The sequence below is a fragment of the Dasypus novemcinctus genome, chromosome 30 (genome assembly GCF_030445035.2).
Source record: "Dasypus novemcinctus isolate mDasNov1 chromosome 30, mDasNov1.1.hap2, whole genome shotgun sequence".
NCBI lineage: Eukaryota > Metazoa > Chordata > Mammalia > Cingulata > Dasypodidae > Dasypus > Dasypus novemcinctus.
Window position 1 is genome coordinate 6,188,967 of NC_080702.1, and position 18,862 is coordinate 6,207,828.

The following is an 18,862-nucleotide window of genomic DNA, read 5'->3' on the forward strand; positions in this document are numbered from 1 at the left end:
TGCTCCCTCCTTCGTGCTGGGCGGCTCTCCTTATGGGTGCACTCCTTGTGCGTGGGGCTCCCCTACGCGGGGGACACCCCTGTGTAGCACGGCACTCCTTGCGTGCATCAGCACTGCACTTGGGCCAGCTCCACACGGGTCAAGGAGGCCCGGGGCTTGAACCGCGGACCTCCCATGTGGTAGACAGACGCCCTAACCACTGGGCCAAAGTCCGTTTCCCAGTAATCTTTTTAATGGCATAGTTTGTGTAGCTATATTAGTATGACATAAAGTAGACTTTAAATAAAACACTGTTGCAAGAGCCAAAAAGGAAAATATACTGATAATAATAAGAAATATTATTATAATATATTTCTTATCAACAATAAGAAATAACAGTTGTAAATATATATACACCTAATGTCAGAGCTCCAAAATATATAATGCAAATTTGACAAAAAGGGAGGAATAGACAGTTTTCATTAATGGAACAATTGTTCAATGTTCCATTTTTAAAAATAGATAAACCATCTAGATAGAAATTCAATAAAGAATTAGAAGACTTGCTTGGTAGTATAAACCAACTGGATCTAAATGGTATACAGAATACCTTATCCAATGAAAGAAGAACACCTTCTATAGTGTGTATGAGTTATTATATAGATAGATTATATATTAATTTACAAAATGTCTCATTAAATTTAAAAGTATTTACATCATACAATGTTAGAATGGATTGAGGCTACAAATTAAAACAGAGGGAGAACTGAAAAATCCAAAATATGGAAACTAAACAGAATTTTCTTAAAGAAGCAATATGTCAAAAGGAAACCATATTGGGAAATATTTTGAGGTGAATAAAAATGACAATGGATATACCAAAAACTATGTGATGCAGCAAAGTTAATGCAAAGAGGGAATAAAAAATAGTTCTAAAAATATTTAAAGAGTAGAAATATCCAAAACTGAAAACCTAAACTCAAAGTAGAGAAATTAGAATATGAAGTTCAAACTAAACCCAAAATACTGAGAAAGAAGGAAATAAAAATTATGCATGGAAATAAATGAAATAGAGACTAAAAACTCAAAAGATGCTTCTTTGAATCATTGATAAAATTGACAAATCTCTCACTAGGCTGACAAAAAAATGAGAGAGGGAACAAATAACTAAAATAAGAAATGAATGGGGGGCAGTGCTGACTCCAAAGAAATTTAAAATGTTCTTGAAATGAATCTATGAACACTTGTATGCCAAAAAATAGGTAACCTAAATGAAGGGGACAATTTGTCTGAACACCAAACTACCTTCATGGACTCAAGAAGAAATAGATCTCAACATAATCATAACAATTAAATAGATTGAATCAGTATTCTCCAGACAAGAGGCTCTGTGTTAAGTCCCACCCTAATCCATCATGACCTTGTCTTAGCTTGATTACATCTGCAAAGACCTTATTTCCAAACAAAGTCACACCTTATAAATACTGGGCTTAGGATGTTATATCTTTTGAGGGCCTATGAATCAATCCATAACATTCCTTTATTCCACAGTTTCTCTTTTAATTCAGATGTATAAAAATAAAGCACTATAAGGAATTGCACTTTTCTTTTTAGGGGAGAATGAATACAGCATGAAGCAAATTGCCAAAGTTATTATTAAAAGATAATTCCTCCCCATTGAAACAGAAAATGCAGGATCAGTGTCCCATTCCTACACTCCCATCAGGTGGCTGCTCCTCTATTACTACTGCTCTTTTGACTGTCCTTCTAAGAGAATGTACTAGCCTTGTCAATTTAAACCAAAGAAAACTCAAATGGACAGATTGTTCCAGTTATCTTAGTTTCAATGCCTCAGTACATGAAAAGGTGGAAGTTCAGTCAGTATTCCATTGAATTCTTTAAAGTTGTCCAACAGCATAAATCAGATGATCTGTGTGATCACATGCCTTGAAAAAGTTCCAATGAAACTCACAGAAGAGATGTGATTCATTGTCGATTTTCCTTATCAGTTACTCAGAAGGGGAATTAAGAACAAGAATGAAATCCTCCTTCAGGTAATAGTCAAAGAAATTTAATTTGTATCATGGCTGATGTAGCAGATTCTATTTGTGCTTTTGAATTTGTTGGATGCTCTCGGTTTCTACTGCCTGGAAGGCTTCTTGTGTGGAATAGGAACAAGTCTTCAGGGATTCTCAACTACATGTACTGCTAAAGAGCGCATTAACCACAACTTCCAGTCACACAAATCACCACAGCATTGTCTCCTACACACCAAGTGAAGAACTCATAACAAACTATGAACAAAGGGAAATTTATATGCTTTATACATAAAAATAAAGTTACCAAAGATTGTGCCTAAAGGAAGGAAAGTAAACTGAGAGATTCTTCTACATTATTGCTTTACCATGATAATGTTTCTAGATGTCATGACCTAGGAACCGAAAGTTAGCTGGCAGAATTTGCCCAACAAATGTTTATGAAAAATGTTTGCTGTGTTTGGTAAAAATGATGACCAGTATATAAAATCTGTAATCTCTAGAGAATGCCATTGATTTTCCTTCCTTCTTCCAGGTTTGGGAAATTTGCAAGAATTCAATCATATAACCATATTTTATTTCTGGTGATTTATTTTTCCTTTCTGTCATCTATAGCCTCTGTAATCTCGCTTTCCTTTTAAAACCTGTGTTTCCATTCTTGCAAGTTTTACCATAAATTTCTGAATTCTCCTTGTTTGTGATTCATTTCTTACTGTTCCACTTCTTTTAGAAAGTCTCATTAGATTTTCTCAGTTTGATTCCCTTTACTCTGCTACATGGCACCCTAAAGAGTACTCTATGCTTTGCATTCTTCTATGGTGCAGAGATTTCTCTCTTAAACTTATAGATTCTGTCCTATAGGATATCCCTTCCCAGAGGTAGAAAATGTATGATCTATAGTTCTTAGCAGGCACTCTTCAAACAATGTTAGCCCCATTTCCCCTCCCAATTTAGATATTCTTTTCTTGGAAATTTTCTCCCATTTTTCTAACATCTGTACCAGGCCTATTTGTCTTTTCTTTTTTTAACCTTTTTTCTGTGTTTTTTTTTTTCCTGTTCTTTTCATAAAAGATGTTAATCCATTCAGTTTAAGTTTGTTTTCTTGGCATTCAGGTGATACCTTACCAAACTACAATTTCCACTTCAACTTGAAATTACTACAGTTGTTCATTGAACATTTTAAACTGAATCAAAACTGCCTGTTTTTCTGTAAACGATCACCAATCCACTTGCAGTCTCTAGAGAGGTTCCCATCAGGCTTTACTTAGCAGGTGCTTCTCAATTCCCTCCTGCAAACTTCTACACATGTGGAAGGTAAGAGAGTTGATATTTTGCAATATTGACTCTTCACTTCAGATATGTTGACCTAATCAGCACATCTAGTTTAGTGAGTTTTCACCTCTAAATTTTCTCATAAGTCTTGAAGAAGCTTTAGACTTGTCTGCCCTTATAACTTATATATATATGTACCATGTCCATGGAGATCTCATTTTGTACTTTGCATCATCCCATCTGTCCTTTAAGGTCCCAAACTTTCCTTTAGAATATAATATCTGTTTGCTTATCTTAATTGCTCTGTCTTCCTTTCCTTTTTATTCTGATAGAAAAAACAACTAATCTGAAAAGATACTGTGGTAGTTTGAGGCTTTCTTGGATTGTAATATATGTTCTTAAAAAAATCCAAAAAAAAAACCCAAAAAACCAAAGCACAAAATTTAAACAGTAAACCCTAACTTAAACCATGGCTTATATTTAATAATGATTATAAAAATGTGCATTTATCAATTGTAACAAATGAACCACACTAATGTAAGGTATTAATAACAGGATCATATATGGGAATTGTATTTTATGCATGATTTTTCTGTAAACTCATACCTTCTCTAATTAAAAAAATAATAATCAAAACACACTTTCAAACCACTATATGTGTTCCTTGGTTTCATCAATAAATTTAATTCTAAGGAACATGGATTTCCTAGCACATGCCTTCTTGACTGTTTGTTTATAACAAGTATAAATATACTTGATATTTTATTTTTAAAAGGTGAAACATTGTCTGTATGGAACTCAATAATTCATTTCATAAATGATCTAAATAAAATTTACCCTCACTTTGTGAGTAAAGACAGCCCAGAGTACCTTTAATCTATTCAGCAAAATATATTCTTTGGTATTTTTTCCCCATACTCTCCCCAGGTTCCCCAACTCCATCTCCTGGTGACCCTTAATTAACTTTCTGTTTCTGAGATTTTGTTATTTCTAGACACCTAAGTGAAATCACACAATATTTGTCCTGAATGTGTGTCACTTATTTCATTAGAATAATGTTTTCAAGTTGTTTCCATATTGCAACATGTCTCAGAATTTCTTTGTTTCTTGTGGCAGAATAATATTCCGTTGTGTTTATGTATCACATTTTATTTTGAAATCATTTGTCAATGGACATTTCAACTGTTTCCATCAGAAATCATGAATGAGAGCCAGGAGTCATAAATGAAAATCAAAATTCAGGCCCATACTGGCTTATCAGGATTTCTTCCTTACCCATAATTAAAATTCTTTCTGAACTTGTTTTACAGCATAGGTTCTTAACAAGGTGTCCATGGAAAGACTTCAGGAGTTCAGTGAGTGTGAATTGAAATAAAAAAATAAAAAATATTATTCTTGTGGGAACATAGTGTTGCAGGTGTGATATATTTATTAAATAATTACATTATAGTGTGGAGTTAGTATAAAACTTATTTTGATTTAGCATGTTCTGATTTCAGTGGTTAACTGCCTGCAAAAAGTTGGTAAGGGTGGTGGAGATGGTTTTATGACATAGTGGGAAAACTCAAATTTCTAAATGTTTGCCAAAAATACCTGTTTGAACAGATGTTGAACCATGTTAGGTTATCAGATATTGAAATTATGGGAAAGTTGTAAAATGTAATTTTGAATAATCCTAAAACTTAATTTAAAGATATGCCAATCTTGAGTGTCTTAAAACTATCTGCTGCCACATTCTGAGAAGGGGTTCATGGTTTTTACCCTACTGGCAAAGGAGTCTGTAGAACAAAAGGTTAAGAACCCCTGTTTTACAGGCTGTGAAACACAGCTGGAAGTGGGAGACTGGAAGTGTGGGTTTTGCATTTGTCTCTTAGGTAATTTCTAAACACTTTTATGGGAAAAAAGTACACTCCACGGAGCTTTTGCCCTTCCAATCACCATCCCATATGAGACAAGAGGAGCATATCCACGTTCAATTCAATATGAAGCAGAGCACAACTGATATACAAATCTACCATGGAGAAATACGTGTTCCTTGAATGTCCTGAAAATTTGCCCTTCAAATAACTCCAACAATGACTAATACAGCAATCCCATTCCATACCTAACTAGAAGCCTGATAAACAGTGAAGATTATTCCAACCACTCAATTCTGAATTTAAATGCTGTCCATTTTTTTTCTCCTGCACTAGTGCACATATTCTGGAAAGGATAACTCATAATAATTAAGGATTCTTAGGCTTTCCTTTCCAGGGTATATAGTTTCTTGCAGTTTTTTAAATAGATTGCCTAAACCCAATGTAAAATATGAACATATTTCATCAAGTAATTAGATTACTGTATTAGTCAGCCGAAGGGATGCTGATGCAAAATACCAGAAATATGTTGGCTTTTATAAAGGGTATCTATTTGGGGTAAAAGCCCACAGTTATCAAGCCATAAAGCATAGGTTATTTCCCTCACTGAAGTCTGTTGCCATGTATTGGAGCAAGATGGTTGCCGAAGTCTACAAGGGTTCAGGCTTCCTAGATTCCTCTTTTCCTGAGGCTCATTTCTCTTTGGGCTCAGCTCCTCTGTTCTCTCCACAAGGCTAGCTGTAGTGTATCAGGAAAATGGTTCAACACTCTTCCTGGGGCCTCTGCTGTGTCCAATTGAGCCTTCTCTCCCTCTTCATGTATGTGCTTCTCTATGTGTTTACTTCCTAGGAGCTAGGATCAAAACTCCAAACCTCACTTTTCTGTGGTGTAGTTACTCTTTGAGTCTCCACCCACCAGGTGGGCTGAGACTCAAAGCCCTACCGACATGGCCCAATCAAAGCTCCAATCATTATTTAATCAAGTAAAAGTGAAATCTCTGAATCCAATATAATCTAATATGCCCAGAGGAACAAATCAGTTTACAAACATAATCCAATATCTACTTATGAAATTCATAATATCAAACTGCCACAATTACTTATGAAATTTCAATCATTTTTACACAAATGAATAGGCAATTAGACAACAGACCAGAAGTGGTAGTCCAGTGATTTTACCTGCATGCAGTGATATGGAAAGATTCAGATGGGCTCTTTTCCCTTATTATTTTTTTATTTTCTAATGTTGAAGAGAAGCCATTGGAGAATTATTGAACAAAAAAAGAACATGATTATATTTGCATGCTTTCAAATTGAGGAGTATTTTGCCTATATCCTAATGCACATATTTTCAAATGTGGTTTGAAAGATTTCCTTCTTTCTTGCCTTTTGCATTAACTGAAAAAAATTTTTTAGGCAGTTCTGGCGAATGAACCCAGGACCTTGTACATGTGAACCAGAGCTACACTGGTTCCCCTAACAGAAAATTTTTAATATCACATTTTTTTCCACAACTGGCTTTCTATCTATACCTATTTATTTCATTTCGATACTTATTCTGTTATATAACATGCTTGTCTAACTTATCACTGTCTATCTTAAAGTAATATTGTGACATCTTTGTCTTCTTTTGGTCATTTTTTCTCATAAGAAATGAGTAAAGGCTTTAGTCTTTGTGACTCTGTTTTTAATGTTATTTCTCATTTCTCTTTTATATTTGTTTTATCTTTTTTCTTCACTTTTTTTAATGATGTGCCCTTGTGTGATTTTTCTTGGTAGTCATAGTGTTTGAGATACTTTGAACTTCCTGGATCTTGAATTTTTATTTGCTCCATTCTTTCTTCTAAAGATTGTCAACTATTGTCCATTCTAGCTGTGAAAATTTGTATAATTTAGATTTAGATAAAGATCAATTTACAGTTTAATGAGGCTCAACTCATTTTCTTATTTTTTCCCCTTATTTTCTATCTTGGTCTTCAGTTATATAATTATATTACTCTTTCTTAAAGGTCAAGGTGATTTTTTACTTTTCAGAGTGATTTATCAATTCTAAAATATCCATTCTTTTGCTTTTGATTTCTCTATTGTGACTTCTTAGAGTTACATCTTTTTATTTTAATTGTTTTATTTTATCTTTGAGCACATACTGATATCTCAAACTGGTTTTCCTTTCCCATGCAATTGTTATTTGTCTGACTCTGTAGAGAATTTCTATATTCTTGTGCAGCTTAAATTTCAAAGTTTCAATGGGCTGGGCATATTTTAAAGATCCTTGCAGCACCACTCTTACTTATCCAGGGTCCTGCTCCCAAAATTCCAGCCATGTATTTTTCATGTAGTCATGGTGTTTACATTAATTCGTGTTTATGTGGGTAATTGATTATGCTTTTCATTTTGGCAAATTCAGAAATGTATATTTTGCCTCTCAAATTTGTAGCCTTTGATACCACTTTAAGAGAGCTTTCATACTTATAGGAATTATTTCACAAGCAGAATATTTATAGTACAATTGAAGTATAAATTAGGATTGCCATTTTCTCAGTCTGAGTGCCGTACTTCTGAACCAAAGTAATATTTTAATATATGCTGTTTTTAATGATTGATTCCAACAATCAAATGAAAATAGAAGTATTGATAGATAATGGCATCAGGTGTATGTACATCTTTGAGAGATCCCTGAAGCACCTCCCATTATTATCATGTAGCATAAAAAAATAAACAGAAAACTGTAATAATCCTACACAGAAAAAACTATTAAAGGTTAAGACACCTTCATTATGAGGGCTTGTATTGTTCTACTCATAAAGTTTCCCACCAACAAATGGTGCCTGTTTGTGTGTGAACAAATGGAGGAGTCAAGGAAAGTGTTATAAACAACATGGACAAATGGCTGTTTGCAGAAAAGATGATTGCAGCAGTTCCAAATATTCTTCCTTATTTTATTCTGTATGTGTTTTCTGTGTCCTTCAATTTTATCCTCTGCTTTTTCTTATCATATTTGTAAAGATATCATAGAACTCACCCATTTAAAATGTACTGTTTGACAATGTTTATTTAGCCACAGATTTCTGCAACCATCATCAGTATTTAAATTGAGAACTTCCTCCTAATTCCAAAAGGAAATTCCATTTCTGTAAGCAGTCACTCTCATTGCCTCCAATTGAAACCACTCCACCTCAGTCCTTAACTACCAGTAATATATTTTCTATCCCTTGCCTATTTAGAATATTTCAAGAAAATTGAATGTTGCATTATTTTGAGACTGTTTTCTTTCACTAAGCATGTTTTCAAGGTTCAACATGTTGTAGTATGTTTTAGGATTTTGTTTCTTTTCATTGCCAAATATTATTCCATTATATAGATACTTCAAATTATAATCACTATTCATAAGTCAATAGACATTGAGCATTTGCTAATTTTTATTTATTATGAAAATTACTTTGAATATTCATGTATCTTTTACTGGGTGGACTTGTATCTTTATTGCTTTTGATATGTACCTAGAAATTAATTCCAGGATCATATCAGGACTCTATGCTTAACATACTGAGTTAAGCAAAACTATTTTAAAAAGTTGCTCTGTCATGTTGCATCACTACCATCTGTGAATGAGGATCTAATTTCTCAACATTCTCACTGACACTTAATATTCTTTTTTATTAAAGACAATATAGTTAATGTGAAGGGATACCTTCTTGTGCATTTGATTTGCATTTCTCTAATGACTAATAATGTTGAGAATTTTTTATGTTTTTATTGGTAATTTCTTCTTTTGATATTCCATTTTAAATTGTTTGCCCAATTTAATTTGAGTTTTTAACATTTTATCAGGAATTGTGGGAAGAAGTCAGTTGGTTAGATAGGCAGGGCTCAATTCTGTCAGAAACAATGGAGAAAGAACCAAACACCAGCTGAGGGCGCTGCTTTGGGGCTCAGTAGACAAGAAGAGGGCTGAACATCTCCCAGAGGATGAGGGAAAGAGGGAGGAATGAAGAAGCTGAAACAACAAATTGGAATTACCAAACCCCTGAAGCAGCCTAGAGGAGCTCCCCTCCCCCAACCCCAATATATTAATCTAAAACCCCTGACTCACTGCAGCTGACTGAGAGGGGAACAGACATCTTCCTCATTAACAGCGGTAGCAAAGGAAAAGGGAGGGTGTGTGAGGGGGGTTTTCTTCAGTGAATTCAGCCAGTAATGTTCAGTTTGAATCTCTGCTCTGGCCAGATCAGACACAGGAAAACAGAGATACATCTCTTTGGTACACCAGTCAGTACCATCTTCTGACCATTCAGGAAATTACATGGACAAAAACTGCTGTTGGTACTCTCTGTACTCTATGCCTTGGAAGAATATCTGCACCCCATCAGTGCAGAGCTCAAGCTTTTTCAAAAAACTGAACACAAATGAAGGCTAACAAACTCATTCTATGAAGCTGATATCACTCTAATACCAAAACCAGATAAAGATACTTTGAAAACAGAAAATTACAGGACAATATCCTTAATGACTATAGAAGCAAAAGTTCTCAACAAAATACTTGCAAACCGAATCCAAAAGCATATTCAAAGAATTGTACACCAGGTTTGAGTGTTTTTTTAATCCCAGGTGTACAAGGGTGGGTCAAAACAAGAAAATCAACAAGTATAATTAACCACATTGATAAGTTGAAGGAAAAAAGTCAAATAATGCTCTCATTTAATGCAGAAAAGACATTTGACAAAATAAACCATCCTTTCTTGATAAAAACATTCCAAAAGAAAGGAGGAGAAAGAAGCTCTCTCAATAAGGTAAAGGGTATGCATGAGAAAACTACAGTTAGAATTATACTAAATGGTGAAACACTGAAAGCATTCCCACTCAGATCAGGAACAAGAAAATGACGCCCACTGTCACCACTGTTCTTCAATATTGTGAAAGAAGTTCAATGCTAGAACAATTAGGCTAGATAAAGAAATAAAAGTCACCCAAATAGGAAAGGAAGAAGAAAAACTTGCACTGTTTACTGATTGTAGGGAGCCACCGCTGTGAGACCTATTTACAACCTCCCACAACATGGTGGATCTCACAACATGGCGGAGTTCACAAATCTGCCCTGTCATTTCCTTATTCTTCTTCCTCCCAGCTTCTTTGTTCTCCCCTTCCCGCTGTAACTCAGGTGACCACAGCAATACGCATGCGCGAGGCGTGAAACTCCGCAGGTTTGGCGCAAACACTCGGCCAATCCCCTTGTTGGACGCCTGTCACCTGTGAGACTAGCCTATCACCTGTGGACACGTTCCCTTCTCTCAGTATATATTCCCATGTTTTACCCCCAATAAACGAGGCTTGATCAGAATCCTGTCTTGCCTCCATTCTTCGTGTCTCTTGTCCCCGTCTCTGTGTCGTTTGCTTTGTTTCTAGATCCCTGAGCTTGGTCAGACGGGAGACGTCCTGTCGTATTGGCCTGGCCTGTGGGCGGGTCCGGATGATATGATTCTCTATCTAGAAAGTCCTGAAAATTATACAACAAAGATACTAGAACTAGTAGATGAGTTCAGCAAAGTGGTGGATACAAAATTAATACCCACTTTTCAAAAACATATCATACAACACTGGTGTGCAATCTGGGGACCAAATCAGGAAAAAAAATTCCATTTATAATAGCAACTAAGAAAATCAAATATTTGGGGAAAAAATTAACCAAAGACATAAAGCAACTGTATTGGAAAACTACAAACTATTGCTAAAAGAAACCAAAGACTTAAATAAATTGAAGGGCATTCTGTGTTCGTGGATTGGAAGTCTGAAAATCTTTAAGATGTCAATTTTCCCACTGATTAACAGATTCAACACAATCCCAATAAAAATCCCAACAGCCTTTCTTGCGGAAATGTGAAAACCAATTACCTAATTTATTTGAAATGCCAAGGGGCCCTGAATAGTCAAAAAGTCCTTAAAAAAAGAAGAGTGAAGCTGGAGGACTCTCACTTTCTGACTTTAAAGCATATTACTTAGCTACAGTGGTAAAAATAAAAAATCATAGCACTAGCATAAAGACAGACATATTAACAACAACAAAAAAAGAAACATAATCAAGAACTCAGAAAAAGACCCTCACATCTACAGTAAAGTGATTTTGGACAAGGCTCTCAAGCCCTCCCAGCAGGGCCAGAACAGTCTATTCAACAAAAGGTGCTGAGAGAAATGAATAACCATATCCATCAAGAAAGAGGAACACTATCTCATAACTTATACAAAAATGAACTCAAAATGGATCAAGGACCTAAATATAAAAGGAACAACCATAAAACTCCTGGAAAAAAATGTAGAAAAACCTCTTTAAATCTTGTGGTAGGCAGTAGTTTCTTAAAATTACACATAAATCATGAGCAACAAAAGGTAAAACAGGTAAGTGGGACCTCTTCAAAATTAAAGTTTATTACCTCAAAGGACTCTGCCAAGAGAGGGAAAAGGTAGCTGACTCAATGGGAGAAAATATTTGGCAATCTCATATCCCATAAGCATTTAAAATCCATCATATATAAAGATATCATACAACTCAAAAATGAAAAGACAAACTATCTGATTAAAAAATGGGCAAAAGACTTGAAAAGGTGAAAAACTCTTCAACATCATTAGCGATGAGGAAAATGCAAATCAAAACTACAATGAGATATTATTTGCACCCATTAACTGGCCACAATTAAAAAATAGGAAAGTGCAAATGTTAGAGAGGATGTGGAGAGATAGGAATGGTTATTCACTGTGATGGGAAGGTAGAATCATACAGCTACTGTGGAGAACTGTTTGGTATTCCTAAACAAGCTGAATATAGACTTGCCATGTGACCTAGAAATACCATCACTATGTATATAACCAGAGGAACTGAGAACAGTGACACAAATAGACATCTGCACACCAATGTTCATAGCAGTGTTATTTACTATAGTCAGAAGTTGGAAACAACCCTGATGTCTATCAATTGATGAATAGATAAGCAAGTTGTGGTATATACTCATGATGGAATATTATGCAGCAGTAAGAAGAAATGAAATTGTGAAGCATATGACAACATGTATTAACCTGGAGGACATTATGTTGAGTGAAGCAAGACAGACACATAAGGACAATAATGTATGATTGTGCTATTATGAACTGAATGAATTATGTAAACTCATGGAATTAATAATTAGAATGTAGGTCAACAGAAAATACAAGGTGAGTAGAAGATGGAAAGCTGAGGGTTATTCTGTGCAGAATTGGTTCAAAGATTGTAAATATTTGGAAATGAATGGAAATGTTGAGAGCACATCATGCTGTTTGGACTAGCAGAATTGTTCTATGGGTATGATAGTGGTTAAAAGTGAAAGTCTAAGTACAACTGTATTACTAGAAGGCAAGCTAAAAAAATGTTATGGTACCATATGAAATAGTGAAACCTCATGGTATATATGAATTTTGACGATATTGCATATATGAAGTTGTTTTTACAAAATATGAATACAAATAAACTAGGGATAAGAAACAGAATAGCAGTGTATTAGTCAGCCAAAGGGGTGCTGATGTAAAATACCAGAAGTCTGTTGGCTTTTATAAAAGGTATTTATTTGGGGTAGAAGCTTACATTTACCAGGCCATAAAGCATAATTTACTCCCTCACCAAAGTCTGATGCTAAGTGTTGGAGCAAGATGTCTGCTGAGGTCTGCAAGGGTTCAGGCTTCCCAGGTTCCTCTCTTCTAGGGGCTTGTTTCTCTCTGGGCTCAGCTGCTCTGTTCGCTCCACAGGGACAGGTGTAGATTATCAGGTGAATGGCTCATCTCTCTTTCCAGGGCCTCTGCCATATCTGATTCTCTTGTGTTTACTTCCTGGGCTCCAGCTCAAAATCTCCAACATCCCTTCTCTGCAGTGTAGTTTTCTCTGTGAGCACCTGCCCAACAAGGGAGTGGGGACTCAATGTCCTACTGATGTGGCCTAATCAAAGCCTTAATCAGTATCTAGTCAAGTAAAAGTGAAATCTCTGAATCCAATATAATCTAATATGCCCAGAGGAAAAAAACAGTTCACACACATAATCCAAAATCTATTTTTGGAAATCATAAACAATATCAAACTGCTACAAGCAGCTAAGTTAAAAAAATTATTGAGTCGTGAGAGATTTTTATATATCTGTAAATTCTATGTCTGTGTATTTTAGATTGAGCTGTATTCTAGATATGACCTGCAATATGTTCTACCATTTGATAAGGTGCCTTGTCACATTCCTGATAATGTCCTTTGAAATGAAAGCTTTATTTTCATTGGACTGTAAAATTTCTAATTTTGTTTTTATTTCTTTTGCTTATGGTGTTTTATCTAAGAGTCTCTTGCTTAATATAGGTGGTGATGTATTGCTCTTACAATTTTCTCTAGGATTTTAATAGTTGTATCCCTTATATATATGGTTATAATACTTTTTTAGTTAATTTTTCTGTATAATGTGATAACAGAGACCAAATTGTTTTGTTTGCCTTTAGATATCCAGGTGTTCCAGCAAGGTTTATTGAAAGACTATTATTTTGCCAACTGATTTGCCTTGGGCCCATTGTGAATAATAATTGTGCATAAATGTATATGATTATTTCTGAACTATCAAATCTTTTTAATGCTAAAATAAGTGGAACTTTATTCTCAATTTCATTATTTTAACTTAATTTTATTTGCCATTTATGCATTTTTAAGAATCACAGTTAAGGACATTAACTGCACATAAAATGTGTGCTACCATAACCTGTATATATTACCCACATCCTAAATAGACCTCTATCCCCATTAAGCAATAATTTCCATCACCACCCCTCCTGCCATCCCCTGCTAATCTCAAATCTACTTTCTATTTCTATGAACAATCTTATTCTACATGTTTCATGTAAGTGGAATAACTCAATAATTGTGCTTTTTGTCTCAATTATTTTGCTTAGCATAACGTTTCAAGATCCATTCCTGTTGACCATTTATCAAATTTCATTCCTTTTTATTGAGGAATAGTATTCTATTTTATGTCTACAGCATGTTTTGTTTATCTATTTTTCTGTTGATGGACACGAATTATTTTTAACTTTTGGCTATTGCAAATAACGCTTCTATAAAATTTGACATATTAAATACAACTATATGATTTTTATTTTCAAATTTTGGGGTTTTTATCTAGAAGTGGAAGTGCCAACTCATATGGTAATTCTTTGTTTAGTTTGTTGAGAAAAAGGCTGAAGTGTTTTCCTCAGTACTTAACACCATCTTGCATTATGACCAACAATGTACCAGCATTCCAATTTCTTAACATCCTCATCAAAACTTGACATTTTGCATTTTTAATAATAGTCATTTGCATTGGTATAAAGGGGAATCTCATTGTGATTTTGATTTGCAGTGTTTAAATGGCTAATTATATTAAAAATATTCTCATGTGTTTATTGACCATTGTTATATGTTCTTTGGAGAAAAGTTTGCTAAAGTCCCTTGCCCATATTTTAATTTTGTACTTTGTCCTATTGTTGAATTGTAGGAATTAAAAAAAATTTTTTAATTAGAAATGTTGTGAGCTTACAAAACAATCATGCATAATATGCAGAACTCCCATACATCAGCCCTCCACCTCCACCTTGCATTGTTGTGGAAATTTTGTTACAGATTATGAAAGAACATCATCTAAATATTACTTCTAACTATGGTCCAGAGCTTACATTGGGTGTATTTTTTTTCCATAAACTTCCCTAATATCAGCACCATGTATTAGTATTATACATTTGTTATAGTTCAGAAAAGAATGCTCTCATATTTTTACTGTTAACCACAGTCTATCACTGACCACATGATTCACTTTGTTATACAGTTCCATGCCTTGTACAGTCCATCAAAAATATATGCTCAGTGGTTCTCATCTTTGTCACAGACTTGTGCTATCATCCTTTCAGACAATGTTTTCATTAATATATATATATATTTCTGGTGTTTCTTTTATTAACCTTCTTATCTAACATTTCTGATTAACTTCATTGGCTCCTGTGAATTTGTGTTTCCATTCCTTATCATTTTTTAATTATAATAAAGCTTTGTTCCTACCTCCTGATACCATTAAATATATTTCAATCCTGTATGTTGTGAACTAACTTTCTACTTCACTAGGATTAATGGAGCTACAAATTGCATCAACAATGAGATGTTTTGCCCAGAAGTTTAATAAGAATTAGTAAATGACCATATTGTATACAGGCAAGTAAGTGTCAGAATAGAATGCTATTACCATCATATTAGCAATGCTAATTGTTGGTAGTTACAAATATGTAAAATCTACTTTATCAATTTCTATCAAATAATTTATTTTACATACATATTTTCATATGTGAACAAAAATGCAGCTACAATAATAGTATTCAAAAGGTTCTTGAAACTTAAGAAGAAAGGTCTTCTTGAGAACTGTCCACTGGTTACTCTATTTCATTTAAAAGTTACATTGAAAGAAAGAAGAGGTTGAAATCCAAGTAGACTTGATTTGCATGTACTTGCCAATTCTCACATGATTTAATCTCATTGATAATATTTTTTATTAATGATGCATATTAAAAGTGTTACACTGAAGCCCAATATGCATCCAACACAGACAACAGATGTGAAAATGTACATGTAAGGCAACATCTGCATATAAGCGCTTCCAAGATCACCCACTATACATGTTTTTGTTCCTCTGGTTGTCACACAGCTCACACAGTTCTTCAGTGGCTGATTCCATTTAGAAACATCACACAGGTTTCTTTACCTGACTACTGACATTATCTATTAGGTCCCTTTGTGACTTTCCATCAACAGTGTTATAACCTTGATTAGGTTAAAATTCAGATTGATTTTTCAAAAAATGTTTTGAAAAGGTCTGAGATAAATGGGAAGACACAATGACTGGGAGGGAAAGACCTACTCTTCTTAATATGGGAGGTGAACACATAGAAGGGCCTTTAGAATTTATTATAGATTGTTTCTTGATACAACTGGCAAGAAAAATATACAAACCAGGAAACTTTAAGGCATGTCCACAAACAGGGAGCTGCTTGCTTTCTGGCATAATTTTATGCCCTGACCAAGTCTCCCATTTTATCACTGGGTACTTGGGTAGAGAAACAAACATAAAGAGAATCCAAAGCTCAAACCAGCTGCTGTCATTAGGCATATTCCCCTCTGCTTCAGTGTTTCCACACCTGTCTCCCACTGTCACGTGTACCTGAGGTACAAAGCACTGTTGCTGCTGCAGGGCTAACTGCCCACAGAACCCAGATGATCTTGGCATTGTGCAGGATTGTTTCGTTAGCTCACAACTCCTCTAATAAAAATATGTAAATATTATTTTAAAAAGCAAACACCTGGCTTCCTTTTGTCTATCTCCTGCACAACATCATACAGCTTCAAGATTCACAAAGTATTAGGCCACTATGAAAGTTTGCTCTTCTCCTACATATTGTTAATTTGGCTGAAGAAATAACAAAAATCAGTCGTAGGCCCAATGCTCTGGAGATTTTAAAATGAAATTAAAGCAGGAAGGCATTAAAGGACACACAGCACTCATTGTTCTTTGGATCAAGATACTCTCCAATATGCAGTACATTCATGTAATTCCCACCAGAAGAGGATGCCATAGCATGCCTCTTCCCTGAAACATTGTTTTTTAAAATCAGCTTGTTTTTATACACAGCCATTAAATGTTAAATTACCTAGACAGCAATACCAACTTTAAAACACACACCACAGGTAGGAAATTTGCTGAAAGGGCCAAGGGACACCTCTCTGGGGGCACTTGGGAGTGTACCTGGAAACTGCATCTTTCTGTGCTGATAAGTGCCTAGCTCTTTTGCAAAGTCACTGTAAAGTAAGTACAGGAGCTAATTAAGACCAAAATACAGTTGTAAGCAAATCCGGCTTTGCGATCAAGGGGAAGCACTAATGAATCACAGGTAAAAAGGAATCCCCTGAAACACTAATCTGAAAATAGATTTTTTTCATGATTGAAAAATTCAGCTTCAAAAAATTATGCTTTTTCCTAAATTAAGCTTTCTCCTCATAACTCTCTTTACAGCTTCCCTTATCTGCTTGTTTCTAAGACTATAGATTATAGGATTCAAGAAAGGAGGAACTATAGAATAGAACACAGCATTGATCATGTCCTGAACTATGGGTGAGCTGGAGGTTGGTTTCACATACACAGCAGCACCTGAGCTGAGAAAGACGGTCACCACTAGGATGTGAGGGACACAAGTGGAAAAGGCCTTTCCTTGTTCGCTCTTGGTTGGAAACTTGAGCACAGTAGAAAATATGTGAATATAAGACATGATGATGAAGACAAAGCAGCCACCGGCAATCACCACTGCAGAGATGAAAACTAAAATTTCATTGTTGAAGGTCTCAGAGCAGGAGAGCTTCAGAAGAGAGGGCATGTCACAGAAGAACTGATGGACCACGTTGGACTGACAGAACGGCAGTCGGAATGTGTTGCCAGTGTGGAATCCTGAATAGGTCAGACCACTAAGTATGGAGGCCAGAGTCATCTGCACACAAACCTGAGGGCTCATGATCACAGTGTACTGGAGGGGCTGGCAGATGGCCACATAGCGGTCATGGGCCATGACGGTGAGGAACAGCAGCTCTACTGTAGCAAATGCAAGCACAAAGAAGATCTGAGCTGCACATCCAGCCATGGAGATTGTCCTGTCATCAAGCAGGAAGATGACACATGCCTTGGGGACCGTGACAGAAATGTAGCACATGTCTAAGATAGACAGATTCCTAATGAAGAAATACATGGGGGTGTGAAGTTTCCAACTGAAGGTGATTACTGTGACAATGAGAAGATTCCCCATCAGGGTTGCCAAGTACATCAGTAGAAACAGCACGGCATGTAAATCTCTGAGCTCCCACACATCAGAAAATCTTGTAAGCAGAAATTCAGTCACTGTGGTAGAGTTGGGCATCTTAGGAAAATGTACCTTGGCCATGAAGAGTCAGATAAAAAATCCTTAAGACACATGGAGTATCCACATGTAGAAGGAATTAATCTAAGCTCATATATTGCCCACATTAAAACATTTTTAGTTTTTCTAATTCATTTTGGTTAATAGGATGTAATATAATGTTTCCTCATTCTCCTATTGGTCTCTCTGCTTTTTTTATCCTTGTTTCCAGAATAGGGGTACAAGGAAAATATATTTTTGAACTTGTGTTTATGTCTACTTACATTTCTAGCACTTTCTAGTTATAAAATGGATCTATTTGATGTTAAAGTTTTGCCTAGAAGATTGAAAGATTTAATATAGTTAATTTCTATGCATCCCTGAGTCATTAGTCATGTTCCAGGAATGTTAATATTTAGGATAATATGAGCTTGTAGAATCTGAGATTGAAGGGTACTATTTTATTCAGAGCTTATCAAAATATTATAACCAATTGCAAGCCATTTCATGACCACTAAATTATTCCCATTAAATGCCATCACACATTTCTTACGCTTCTCCTTGTACTTACTGAATGTGCATAGGTGCTTAGTTTTCTCTATTCAAAATAATCACTTGCAACTCTTGATTGGTAGATATTACCTGTGGGGAAAACTATTTATATATTAATAAAATCAGGGTGACTAAATTTAATATACTTATTCTTGCTTTGTGTCAAATACTATTATCTTTTCTCATAAAATCTGAACATATTTCAGAACTTGAATAA

General features: G+C 35.1%; 1 protein-coding gene across 1 annotated transcript; it reads right to left on the reverse strand.

Annotated features, from left to right (window-relative positions):
• Nucleotides 1-17,166: 17,166 nt before the first annotated feature.
• Nucleotides 17,167-18,114, reverse strand: LOC101447236 (olfactory receptor 14C36-like). Its single transcript, XM_004475687.2, has one exon. It carries the CDS (start codon nucleotides 18,112-18,114, stop codon nucleotides 17,167-17,169), a length of 948 nt encoding a protein of 315 aa, XP_004475744.2.
• Nucleotides 18,115-18,862: the final 748 nt, after the last annotated feature.

Coding starts and splice junctions, on each gene's coding strand:
- LOC101447236 (XM_004475687.2), bottom strand. CDS start 18,114: ATGCCCAACTCTACCACAGTGACTGAATTTCTGCTTACAAGATTTTCT.